The sequence below is a fragment of the Hemicordylus capensis genome, chromosome 2, assembly GCF_027244095.1.
Source record: "Hemicordylus capensis ecotype Gifberg chromosome 2, rHemCap1.1.pri, whole genome shotgun sequence".
NCBI lineage: Eukaryota > Metazoa > Chordata > Lepidosauria > Squamata > Cordylidae > Hemicordylus > Hemicordylus capensis.
Genome location: NC_069658.1, coordinates 12,221,068 through 12,234,517, shown reverse-complemented (window position 1 = coordinate 12,234,517; position 13,450 = coordinate 12,221,068). Strand labels below are relative to the sequence as shown.

General features: G+C 44.5%; 1 protein-coding gene across 3 annotated transcripts in view; it reads left to right on the top strand.

Moving 5' to 3' along the window:
- The window catches only part of ST8SIA5 (ST8 alpha-N-acetyl-neuraminide alpha-2,8-sialyltransferase 5), a 73,314-nt gene that overhangs the window by 39,089 nt on the left and 20,775 nt on the right, over window positions 1-13,450 (top strand). For 2 of the 3 annotated variants that reach the window (XM_053299831.1, XM_053299832.1), the window contains 3 exons: window positions 1,687-1,779; window positions 7,083-7,169; window positions 10,319-10,463. In XM_053299831.1, the coding sequence (XP_053155806.1) occupies window positions 1,687-1,779; window positions 7,083-7,169; window positions 10,319-10,463 (325 nt within the window). The remainder of the gene's footprint in view (window positions 1-1,686; window positions 1,780-7,082; window positions 7,170-10,318; window positions 10,464-13,450) is intronic. The other variant, XM_053299833.1, reaches the window with a different exon arrangement.

Here is a 13,450-nt window from a genome sequence, read left to right as displayed (position 1 = left end):
CTTCAAAAGAGCATCACGGGCTTCTTGTACATTTTTAGACTCAGTCCAAAGTGCTGGTTTCAGCCTATAGTATAAACTGCCTTATGCCGAGTCAGGCTATTGGCCCATCTCACTCAGTATTGTCCACTCTGACTGGCAGCAGGGAGTTTGTCACACAGCAGGCTTTATTGTGAGGCTTTTACTGTGAGCTTGAAGTAGCCCCCAAAGAACCAATGCCAAAAGTGGATTTTCCCCCACCCTGACTATAAATCAGGCTATACTCTCACACTACGAAAACCCTGAAGTGTGTGTGAAGTTCTCCCCCATAGCTCGCAGGGGCTTAAGGGAAAATCTGGCTGATTCCAGAGGATATGTGAGCTAAAAGCCCTGTGTGAAAAATGCCCTGCTCTTCAGGGTTTCAGACAGAAGTTTTCCCCCGCCTTACCTGGAGCTTTATCAGATGGTGACTTTACTGCAACTTTGCTTTTGGAGGGTGGGTGTGCATTCACATATCAGCCAGATTTACCCCAGTCCATGAGCACTTCAAACATAATTCGGTTTTTTCCTTCCATATTGGAACCTAGCCTGATTTAGAGCTAGGTTTCTGGCTGCCATTTTCTTCGACGGAGCCACAAAATGGCTCCTGTCCTTGTTAAAAAAAAAAAAAAAAAAAGGAAAGCTCCCCTGCCCCTGCAGATTTTTGGTCAATTTTCAGATGCTTTGGGTACACAGTTTGACTCGGAGGAGCAGCAGAGCAAGGTAAGAAGCCCCCCACCCCTGTGAAATTTGGCCAACTTTCTGCCATTTTCGGCCAACCGGGATCCTAACCAGCGTGGTGTAGTTGTTAGAGTGCTGGACTAGGACCGGGGAGACCCAAGTTCAAATCCCCATTCAGCCATGAAACTAGCTGGGTGACTCTGGGCCAGTCACTTCTCTTTCAGCCTAGCCTACTTCACAGGGTTGTTGTGAGGAGAAACCTAAGTATGTAGTACACCACTCTGGGCTCCTTGGAGGAAAAGAGGGATATAAAATGTAATAAAATAAAATAATAAATAATAACCCCCGCGATCCCATAGGCTCAGTTATTCCGTTTTCACGGTTTCCATATCTGTGGCTGCAGCCTGGAATGGAACCCCCACAAATATTGAGGTTCTTCTGTGCCCCCTCCCTGGAAGTATGCCACCATTGAATTCAGCGGGAACTGGCACAATCCAGGGTGTGTGGGGGGGGATATCAACTTTTGCCTGCTCCTCCGAATTCCCATGTTTGCATGCAAAGAGTCCCAGGCTGAATCCCTGCATTTCCAGTGAAAAATGAGTGAGAATGAGAAAGACTTTTGTCTGGTTCTCTGGAGAGCCATCGTTAGTGGACTGAATGGAACGCTGGGTTTATGTAATGGAAGACAGTTCATCATTCATTTGACTACAAAAGACATTTGTAGGTTCCAGACCTCACCGAGACCACTAAAACAAAAAACCCATGGCAAAATTCTTTATTTTCCTGAAAAAAATGGACGAACGCACAGAACTAGAGGCCATCCAAATGCAGGCCTGGGTGGACCCTGCTTATCAAAGGGGACAATTCATGCTTGCTACCACAAGACCTGTTCTCCCCCCTGTGTGTGTGTTTGTGTGTGTAGACAATTTTTAAAGCTGCAAACATATAAAATGATCACGTTTTTCCTTTTGTTCTTATGTTTCCCCCCAGGTACTTTGAATTTTATGAAGGTCCTTTAGAGTTCAACTCCACAAAATGCCTTGAACTGAGGCGGGATATCATTGAGGTGAAGGTGCTCTCAATGTAAGTGGTATCTGATCACTTTGGCACCCTGGTGTTAGGCAGGGGTGTGTATGTGTGTGTGTGTGTGTTGAACTTTGACTGGAGAGACCTGAGTTCAAATCCCCACTCAGCTAGGAAGCTCAGGAGGAGCTGTGCATTCTCTCCACAAACGCATGTTTTCCAAAGATGATTTTGCTGGGTACTTATAATTCAGGGGTATTTGCAGGGGATGATGAAGAGATGGTGGTGGCTGAACTTGTGGCTGTTGGCCCAGCAGAATGTGGATGTCTGATGTGCTGACTCAGCACACCCGATCTGTGTCTACTCCTCTGTTGCAAAGTGCCCTTATTTTGCACATTGCAGTGTGCTCTCCTTGCTTCCTTTAACCTCCCCCCCACCCACACACACACTTTCTTCCTCCCTGCTGTTTTCTCCCTTGGGGAGATTTCGAAATTATCATGCTCCACTGGTCTAAAGTACAAAATGACCTAGTTCTTTAAGAACAACTTATGGAAGTTCCTAAATGGCACCACTTTCAAATATTAAACCCCCTCTTTGTGGAGGAGCCAAGGGAGAAAAGAACCTCATTGTGTTCAAAGGTTAGATAAGTATACAGAGGGTTCTTCTTATGTGGTTTTCTAAACTGGGACAACCCATTAGAAAAAGCGTGATTTCCCCCATAGGGCGAGGGTTCTCGAACTTCAGTCCCCAGATGTTGGACCACAACCCCCATCATCCCCAACCACAGTGACCAAAGGCTAGGAATGATGGGAGTGGTTGCCCAACAATATCTGGGGTCTCTTGCCGTAGGGTTTGAGGTGTGCCTCTCTTCTTCTGGGACACTCAGGGTTGCTACACTTTAGAGGCAGGATATTGTGGAGGCTTTGAAATAGGCTAACCCTCATAATAACATGCATAGGAACATCAGAAGCTGCCTTCTACCGAGTCAGACCATTGGTCCATCTAGCATGATGCTCTTCCATTGAGCTATGGGCCTATCTCCTAAGGGGAATATCATACGGCACTCACATATCATCTCCTGTCCAAATGAAAACCGAGGTAGAACCTGCTACTAATATGCTCAGGCAATACGTGCAGCAAATAAGCAATTCTTTTCTGCACGTGTTACGTCTGCAAGCTCATGTCCGGTGGAGTTGTCCAGGTTGTGAGAGGGCTAGTATGGGCCCCTTCTCCACTGAATCAGTATTTGGAACCATCAGTTACCCACTGTGACATTTTAAATGATTTTTTAATAGACTCAGACTCCACAATTACTGCAGTGTCTGATGCGGAGGTGTCCAGTGACTCCTCTTGTGTGGTTAGGCTGGATCAGTTCCGGTCTGTGATTCCTGAGGATGTGGACAAGCTGCTTGGAATGGTGCAGCCTACCACCTGTTCTCTTGACCCTTGCCCATCATGGCTTATACTATTTGGCAGAGAAGTTGTTGTAGAAGGCCTAGTAGAGATCATAAATACTTCTCTGAGGGAGGGCAGGATGCCTCCCTGTCTTAATTATTAGACCTCTTCTAAATTATTCCACCTCTTCTAAAGAAGCCTGTGTTGGATCCCTCAGAGTTAAGCAACTACAGGCCTATGTCCGACCTTCCGTGGTTGGGCAAGGTGATTGAGAGGGTGGTGGCTTCCCTGCTCCAGGCAGTCTTGGAGGAAACTGATTATCTAGACCCATTTCAGACTGGCTTTCGGGCAGGCTATGGGGTGGAGGCTGCCTTGGTCAGCCTGATGGATGATCTCCAATTGGGAATTGACAGTGTGACTCTGTTGGTCCTTTTTGGTCTCTCAGCGGCTTTCAATACTAATGACCATAGTATCCTTCTGGAGTGTCTGAGGAGTTGTGGGGTGGGAGGCACTGCTTTGCGGTGGTTCCACTCCTACCTCTTGGGCAGGTTCCAGATGGTGTCCCTTGGAGACTGTTGTTCTTCAGAATCTGAATTTTTGTATGGTGTCCCTCAGGGCTCCATATTGCCTCCGATGTTGTTTAACATCTACATGAAACCTCTGGGAGAGATCATCAGGGGATTTGGTACAGGGTGTTATCGGTATGCTGATGACACCCAAATCTATTTCTCCATGTCAGCATCATTGGGAGAAGGCATAACCACCTTAAATGCCTGCCTGGAGTCAGTGATGGGCTGGATGAGGGATAACAAACTATGACTTAATCCAACTAGGACGAAGGTACTTATTGTGCGAGGTCAGAACTTGGGAGATGAGTTTGATCTGCCTGTTCTGGGTGGGGTCACATTTCACCAGAAGGAACAGTTACGCAGTCTGTGGGTGCTTCTGGATCCCAATCTCTCTTTGGTTCCCCAGGTTGAGGCAGCAGCCAAAGGTGTCTTCTATCAGCTTCAGCTGATACGCCAGCTGCGTCCGTTTCTTGCGATAAATGACCTCAAACCAGTGGTACATATGCTGGTAACCACCAGGCTTGTGTTCTATGTGGGGCTGCCTTTGTACATAGTCCGGAAACTGCAGTTGGTCCAGAATGCGGCAGCCAGGTTGGTCTCTGGATCATCTCGGAGAGACCATATCATTCCTATCTTAAAAAATCGACACTGGTTGCAATAGGTTTCCGGGCAAAATACAAGAGTTTGGTTGTAACCTATAAAGCCCTAAACAGCTTGGGCCCTGGGTATTTAAGAGAATATCTTCTTCGCTATGAACCACACCACCCTTTGAGATCATCAGGAGAGGTTCATCTGCAGTTACCATCTGGACTGGATGGGTCTTGTGCTCGATCTAGCAGGGCTTTTCTTATGTTCTTAAGCCCACAAGCAGGGCATGAAAACAGCAGCCTCTAACACAGTGTGGTAGACTGTTTCTGAACATGGAAGTTCTATTCTTCACTATTATGGCTGATAATGTGAGAAGAAACCTGCCAGATCAGACTCATCTTGTGTCTAGTCCAGGATCCGGCCTCCTTCAGTGGCCAAACAGAAGCTTCTGGGAAGCCCACGATAGATATCCTTCCTCTGGGAGTTCTCCACACAGCACAGCAGGCTTCACTGTGAGTTTCCTGGGAGACTTTACTGCGAACTCAAAGATATCCCAAAAACCTGACGCCAAAAGTGGATTTTTTAAACCCCAATTGGACTGCACTCTTAACGTGCAGTGAAAAACCTGAATTGTGTATGAAGTGCTCCCCAATAGCTCGCAGAGACTGTGGCGTAAATCTGCCTGATATGTAAGCGCACACCCTCCATTCCAGAGGAGATGCGAGCTAAAGGGCTTTAAAAGCCCTGTGTGAAAAACCTCCTGCTATTGCCCTCTAGAAATTGGTATTCAGAGGTATACTGCCTCTGAACGTGGAAGTTCTACATAGCCATCATGACTGACAGCCATTGACAAGACTTCTCCTTGATGAATTTATTGAACCCCCTTTTAAAGCCACGTTAAAGCTTTCTATTCTGGACTGAGATGAAAGTTTCATGTAAACTGTAATAATTCTGAATTATTTGCTCTAAGCTTTTTAAAAACTGTCTTCTTTGAGTGCTTTTGATTTGTTATTTTGGAGCAATCACCTGGAGCTTTACCAGACAGCACCCACGGGTTTACTGCAAGTTTAAAGTTGCGCCCCAAAACTGACACAAAAAGTGGATCTTTTTACCTGGATATAAATCGGGCTACATTCTAACACTCAGTGAAAAACTCGAATTTTGCGTGAAATGTTCCCCAATAGCTTGCAGGGACTTTGGGATAAATTTGGCCAATATGTGAATGCACACCTCCCTTATGGAGGAGATGTGAACTAAAAGCAGGGTGTGAAAAACTTCCTATTAAAAGAAACCTGAATAGATTAATAGTATGAGTTTTATTTGATGAATCTATCTGTCAGTTAAATGTCATAAATTTGGGCTGCCAGGGTTTTGTCTAGGACCTGCTTTTTGGAGCATATAACTATGATTTTGTTTAATCTACCAATCTGAATAATTAAAATAGAATAAATAAATAATCTACATTGGCTGCCAGTTCCTTTCTGAGCAAAACGTTAAGTGCTGCCTCTTACCTATAAAGCTCTTGATGGCTTAAAACCAGGATATTTTTGAAGCATCACCTGCTCTCACATGGGTCCCCAAATGTTGGACTACAACTCTCATCTTCCCTTTGGCCATTTTGGCTGGGGCTGATGAGAGTTGTAGCCTAGCAACATCTGGGGATCTCACAGAGATCCTCACTTCCCTTTTCTCCCAATCCAGTTTCAGCTGCCTCAATGCCATCCTCTGATCTTTAGTTAAATTATCCTTTTCCAATAATCTGTTCAATTCCTCTGCTATAACAATCTGGTGATCTGTGAACGAAAAACATGAAAGAAGATTTGCACAAACAAGGGTGTAAGTTTTGGCTATTGAAGGAAATATTGTGAAATGTAAGATTAAAGAGGCTACGTATATTGAAAAATTACATCCATCCATTAATATTAAGAAGAAAATGAGAGAGGCAATGAAATGTATTGGCTAGTAAAGGGCAAATAAAGGGTTGATTTTGGAGATTTATTTTGGAGAGCCACTACTTTCCTCCTCCTCCTCCCTTTTCTTCTGTCGTAGGAATGGTTACTTCAGCTGTAGTTACTGTATTTAATCTTTTGTTTCCAGCTGCTTGAAATAGAGCATTGATTATGGTGTTTGGAGATTGAAACACGTTTGCTCGGTTTTGGAAGAACTGTTGTTTATTTTTTTATTCTATTCTATGCACTAAAGCAGTCTAAAAAACGTGTTTGAAGAAAGGAAGTATGCGTATATCATCACCATTATATTGTCTTATCTGATGTTTATTTCACTTATATGCTGCCCATCCCAGCATGTCTCAGGGTGGTTTACATCAAAAATCCAAACCATTTAAAAATAAAAGCAGTTAAAATATACATACGACTCGTTTTTAAAACCATTTATTAAAAGCCAAGCTGAAAAGATGGGTCTTTATGGCTCTCTTGAAAGCCTCCATAGTTGATAACCCTGATGACCTCATGTCTCCAGAATCAAGCCAGCATCTGTCACCACAATCTCATCATGCATCCTGTTTTCTTGGTCATGCAATGCCCTTTTCAGACAACAGCATTTGACCTTCATGTGTTCAGTGAATGTGCTTATTGCAGCTGGTGGAGCCCACTGCCTCCCAGTCATCATGCATGTCTGAACAGAATGCTAGAGTGGATTAAATCTCATGGAAGTGATAAATGTTCCTGCTTTTGGGTTGAGAGACAGACTCAACAGCCTCTTGGGTCCATTTCATGAAGTTAACTGAGATTTCAGGACAGCAGAAACTCTCTCTTTTCTCCAACTTCTTCAACTTCTTCTTCTTGGTTTTAGGGTGAAGCAGTCAGAATTGTTCGAGAGGTGGAAGAATCTACAGATGTGCAAATGGGAAATGAATGTCACCGAAGCCAACTTTTTCAAGTAAGACATGGGGCTTAGTCTAACTGGATTTAACAGGATATGTAGACTAGTGAACAGCTGGGAAATCATCAAGACACTGTTGGCATTCTGCATTTGAAACAGATTCATTCTGGATTGGTTTAACTGTCCTGACTTCATTGACAGTAATGTGGGAAATGTAGTTCTATAAAGCAGGGATTCTCAACGTTGGGTCCCCAAATGTTATTCGACATCAGCTCCCATAATCCCCAGGCAAAGGCCACTGGGGCTGGGGATTATGGGAGTTGAAGTCCAATAACATCTGGGGGCCCAACGTTGAGAATCCTTGCTATAAAGAGACTTAGGAATCTTTGCGAGGATTACCAGTATATTCAGAAAACAAAGAATCACAGTTTTCTTTGAATGTTCCTTAAGGAATCCTGGGATGTGTAGTCTTGTGAAGATGTGCAAATGATTGTCCAAGATTCCTAGCCCCGTTATAGAACTACAGTTCCCACCATGCCTTTTATATATACTAAAACTGTAGAGGTTTTGTTTAAATGTTGGAGGACACTGATGTTAACCATTTTACTGCCCCAGTTCATGCAGAGACCATTTAGGTGCATGAACTGTGCCATTCATTTCAGTGGAGAAGAAAGCTTAATTCCTGGGAAGATGTGGATTGGCGTCCTCCATTGAAATGAATGAGTAAATTGTTGCCTGTCTGTTCTTCGGAGTTTTTGTGCCAGTAAGAAATGGTTGGAATGGAAACAATGAAAACTTGATGTTATAGAGGCAGCTCCATGTGTTTAAACATCCCAATCTTGTAGAAAGGGAAGGGTGGGAAGTCTGATGTTTAAAAGGGGAAAGGGCATGTGGGAGAGGGGATCTGAGCCCTCCCCCTGTCCAGTTTTCCTCCCTGCATCCCTTCTCCCTAAGTGCTACAGTTAGGGCTATAGCACAGTGGTAGATCATCTGCTTTGCATGCAGAAGGTACCAGGTTCACTCCCTGGCAGCATCTCCAGGTAGGGCTGGGAAAGACTCCTGCCTGAAACCTTGGAGAGCTGCTGCCAGTCAGTGTAGACAATACTGTGCTAGATGGACCAGTGGTCTGACCTGGTATAAGGAAGACTCCTATGTTCCTAGTTAGCCAGACTTACTGTTGATATCAGAGCCCCAGCTGTGTGATAAGTACCTGGGAGTAGAGGCTGTGGGGAGGTGTGCTGTGGGTAGGGGGAGGGTTCTGCATTCCTCACCTGTGCAGCCATTTTGACCCTTAAATCAGGCTTCCCCTCCCTTTCTGTGGGATGGGGACAGTTCCATGTTTAAGCACAGCACCATCACAACCAGTTCGGCAGATGAGAAGATGAGTTTCCCCCAAATGCCATTCCAGACAGAACCCGGAGTTATGCCTGGCTGTCACGCCACCACAGCTTCACTGCTTTGACTCACAGCTGATCTGACAAAACAGATGCTCTGAACCAGCGTTCCCTCTAATTTTTCTCATCAGTGAGCGGAATGAGTTTTGTTCTGGGTGGCAGCACCAAGGCAATGTGCACATTATTATGTGCCCCTCTAGATACAACACACACACACACACCCCAAAAATATGGAAGGAAAGAAGTGTACTTTACAATTCTATTTATCTGTCTTCTGTTCTAAAAGCAATTGTATTTGCCATTGGTGGTTAAAGGTGGCCTATTAAATAATTAAAATAAAACAAAATAAAACTTGTCTAAGTTTTATTTATTTAAATTTAAGTTCATCCCTGCTTTCTTAGTCTTTTCCTGTAAAATGTTGATTGCCTGAGTGTTAGTCACCCCTATAATTTGATAGTCATGCAGTAGACTTCTCATTTCCTTCCAAATGTCCTGGAGATTGGAGCTAAAACATGCCTTAGATTAGCCAAACTAACTTAAGGTGGCTGCGGCCTTAACTGTAGATTGATTAATTTGTACATTTTTGTTCCATCTTTTGTATCTGATTCGAACCTTCAAGGCAGGTAATAACATCAGAAATTTAAAGATAGATAAACATAGAAAGCTGCCATATACTGAGTCAGACCATCGGTCCATCTAGCTCAGAGTTGTCTACACAGACTGGCAGCGGCTTCTCCAAGGTTGCAGCAGGCAGGAGTCTCTCTCAGTCCTATCTGAAGATGCCAGGGAGGGGAACTTAGAATCTTCTCTGTGCAAGTGTAAAGACTGAATTTTATTTTATTTTTTGTATTTGCAGAAGAAATTCTGAGCAACATACCGGGTTACCCCAATTTATTAGGATTTAAAGACAAACCATCATTTAAAGGGCTTTTAAACTGAGTTTCCTGGGATGAAGCAAGTGCATAAAAGTAGATTTCTTTTGGTGGGGAAGGGGGAAATGCTTAATGTTCAATGTAGCAATTTTGGAAGCCACTTTCAAGAAGTTGGGGTGTTTTAGTGCATTACAGACTTAGGATTCAGAAGATAGCCCTTTCCTGTTAAACCCCATTTGAAAATAAAATGAGTGAACGGAACAGTTGCTGCAGACGGGGTCTGGGGATGCTGCTGGCCGCTCAAGCCTCCGAACGCACAGCAGCCCCCTCCCCAGGAGTGCTAACACACACACACCAGGAAACAAAGCGCGGCACACAAACTTTTTTTTATCCCCCCGCCCCCATTATTCTGCCACTTACACTGGCAGAATCTTGCCTTTTCCCTCCTCGTGGTGGCCGCGCTGAGGGGCTGCCGGGAGCCACCACTGCCTCCTCCTCTACCACCATCGCCTCCATCCTCCTGCAGATCTTGGTGGAAGTCTCACGAGAGGGGACTTTGGACTCTCCCAACCAGAATTGGGATGAGACCGGCCCCATCAGGGAGAAGGGGAAACTGGGCCCTTGGCGGGCAGTTGGCCAGTGGTGGTAGGAGCAGCAGCGTGGCCAGAAACAGCTGCACAGGTGAGGGGGCTGACATTTTATGCGCACACGTGCACCTTAGAGAGAACAGTGCTCTGGACCTCTCTGAACCGCCGCATACCAGATAGATGCTCTGTCTTGCCAGAGTCAGCCGTTCTGATTATATAGCCAGGACAGACGGGCTCTGTGTGTCTCAGCTGGTCTCGTAGCGACCTGCTGCACTCAATGTTTGTGGGCTTTGTGTTTGATCTGGGCGGCTATTGATTCGCCGTGTGAAAGAGTCTTCTTGGTCCTTCCCTAGGTCTACTTTGTCAAGGTGCTGCAATGCCCCGGCCTTCCTCTTCACCACCCAAAAGAACACTCCTTTGGGAACGAAGCTGAAATACGAAGTGGATACAAGTGGGATCTTTCACGTCAACCAAGAAATATTCAGAATGTTTCCAAAGGTGCGCAAAATGAATTGACTGATGTGAGATGCTCTAGGCAGGGCTGCCCTTGAAGATTATTCACAAAATTTAGCTTCTGCCAAATGCTCCCATCAGACTGCTGATTGAGAGCAGCCAACTGGATCATATTACTCCAGTTATATTAAGTGTGCACTGGTTATCCTTGTGTTTCCAAGTTCAGTTCAGGGTGAATGAATTGTTACCTGGGGTATCTTATAATTATGTCCTCATTTTATAGATGCACATCTTGCCTTTCCATTCTTAAGACTACTCAAGGTGGCTTGTGATGGTTTAAAAAGAAACCATCATCAACACCCTAAAACCAAACAGCCCCTAGGGCAGCACAAACAGATTAATCCTATAACTGGAGAGTGATGCATACACTCATAAAACTACTTACCTGGGTGTTACTTATATTTGGATAAAATCATATTATATTTGGATAAAATACCCAACCAGCAGAAGAAAATGTAACCCTAGGGCCACATACACATTAAAATCCCAAAGAAGCAACCCAAGTCGTTTTCACCAGATGGATCTTAAAGGCCACCTTCCACTGTATGTGCTTCCTTGTGTGCTCATTTCAGCAGCAAAATCCCTCCTCCAGGCACCTCCTGTAAATGAGGTTTAGAGGAGTCCGCTAGGAACAGGGCCTTTTCAGTGGTGATACCAACTTTATGGAATGCCTTCTGTCAGCCCGGAGTCAACCAGTCCCTTGAGTTTAAGCTTCTGCTCTGCCACCAAGTAAACTTTTATATTTTCCCTGGCCGAGTCTACTGAAACAGCCATCCAAACCTCTATTTCATTCAAAATTCGGTAGTGTGGAAACGCTTCTAAGCATGGAGTGGGGAAAACAGACAGAAGCCACAGATTGTGAAATTCAAAAAGAGAACATTTTCTCTAAAACAATAAAAATCCAAAACAGTAGTTCTTTTGGAGAATGTTATACAAAGAAACAGCAGCCATATGAGCATAAAGGAACAAATAAAATAGGAGAAAAACACATTCAATCTAACCTGCCATCTAACTTTAAGGGACTACTGTGCCTTAACCCAGAGTCCTTCCCTGGAGTTTTCTGATAATCCCCTCTAATCAGCTTCTGCATTCAAGCCTGGCTTTTTCCCTTGCTCAGCTTCAGGTCTGGCTCTTCCGTTCCAGTACTAGAGGTTTAAGTCCAGACTGCTCCTTCCTGCTTTGAGGGTGATTCAGATCTCAAGAGGGTTCTCAGCTTAACTCTCCCAGTGATTTCTTAGCTCTTAATTTCAGCAGCTCTTCTCTCCCAGCTCTCCCAGACTCCCAACTCCAACTAAGCTCTCTGCTGCAGGCAGGCCTCCTTTTGTTCTCTTCCCCCACTCCAGTTTTTTCTAAGCAACCCAATCAGGACAACTCAAGTTCCCTCCATTATTTTAAAACATACCCAGTCAAATCAAACCCTCTCTTCCCTCCAAAGATTAAGCTGTAAAACTCTTCCCTCCCAAACCAACTATAGAACAGGAGCTGTGAACTTTCAACCGGTGCTCAGCTTTTTGACACAGAACACAGGGAACAGGCAAATACATATGCAGTATAGAAATCTGTAACATCAAAAAGAGGAGGTCCCGGCCTCATTCCTTCACACCTCCTGAGGGAGGCTGCCAAGTCCCTCTGCTGCACTGCTTCAAGCACCAGGCTAAAGCCTGGCTCTTTCAGAAAGCCTTTGAGCGAACTGATGCCTGCTTTTATACAGGTTTTCTGCTTCTCTGCACTATCATGGTGCTGTTTCTTTTGTCTTTTGCAGCCCTGATGCTGACTTGATTTTTATTCTTATTTATTGTTTGATATTGGCTGTTTTATCTGTTAGTCCGTCTGAGTTATTTTTTATTAATTGAAGTGGGATATCCATTTGATTTAATAAATTGCATAAAACACTTCACAGCATCTCGCTACTACATCCCAAACCATGGAGATGGTAGACATGGAGACAAATCATAGGAACATAGGAACACAGGAACATAGGAAACTGCCATATACTGAGTCAGATCGTTGGTCTATCTAGCTCAGTATTGTCTTCACAGACTGGCAGCAGCTTTCTCCAAGGTTGCAGGCAAGAATTTCTCTCAGTCCTATCTTGGAGAAGCTGGGGAGGGAACTTGGAACCTTCTGCTTTCCGCAGAGCAGCTCTATCCCCTGAGGGGAATATCTTACAGTGCTCACACATCAAGTCTCCCATTCATATGCAACCAGGGCAGACCCTGCTTAGCTATGGGGACAAGTCATGCTTGCTACCACAAGACCAGCTCTCCTCATTAGGCTCATTCACACATTATGTTTAACACTCGTACCAGTCTACAGTGTACACAGGTACAAATCTTACACAGGTGCAGTCATTCACATGTTATGCATTCACACGTACAGAAGTGCACTTCCTGTCCATACCATGCATTTGAGGGTCCTGTATCCGGGCTCACTTTTAAAATGAACACGGGTACTGTTGTTCACACAAACACATATGCATGTGTACAGACATCTGCACACTTGTACAGCATAATGTCGGAATTGGACTGTTGTCTTCTGGATTGCAATTGCTGCTTTGGCCACATTCTCATGAGCACAGCCAAGTGTGGTTAAAGAGATAACTGTGACCACTGAGTCCCACACACTCTTGTGGAACTTCCACTGAAATTTAAATGGGCTAGAGAATAGTTATATATCATGGTTAAATGTGGCTTAACGGCAAAGGTTTGATGGGGCTTGCCTGGAAATTCCATGTTCTCAGGTCATGCTGTGTGGGAGCACGTGTGGCAGTGACCATGGCTAACTCTTGAACTATGCTCATTGTGGTCATGAGAATGAGGCCTTTGCATGGTGACCCGGATTAGACTGTTGTCTTTGCCACCAAATTCCTGGGTAGCAGCTGATGTGCATTATAATTTTATATTTAGCATTTCACTTCATGGAAATAGCTTATTTGTGTGGAAAATGACTATTCAACAGCTGAACCTTCTCAA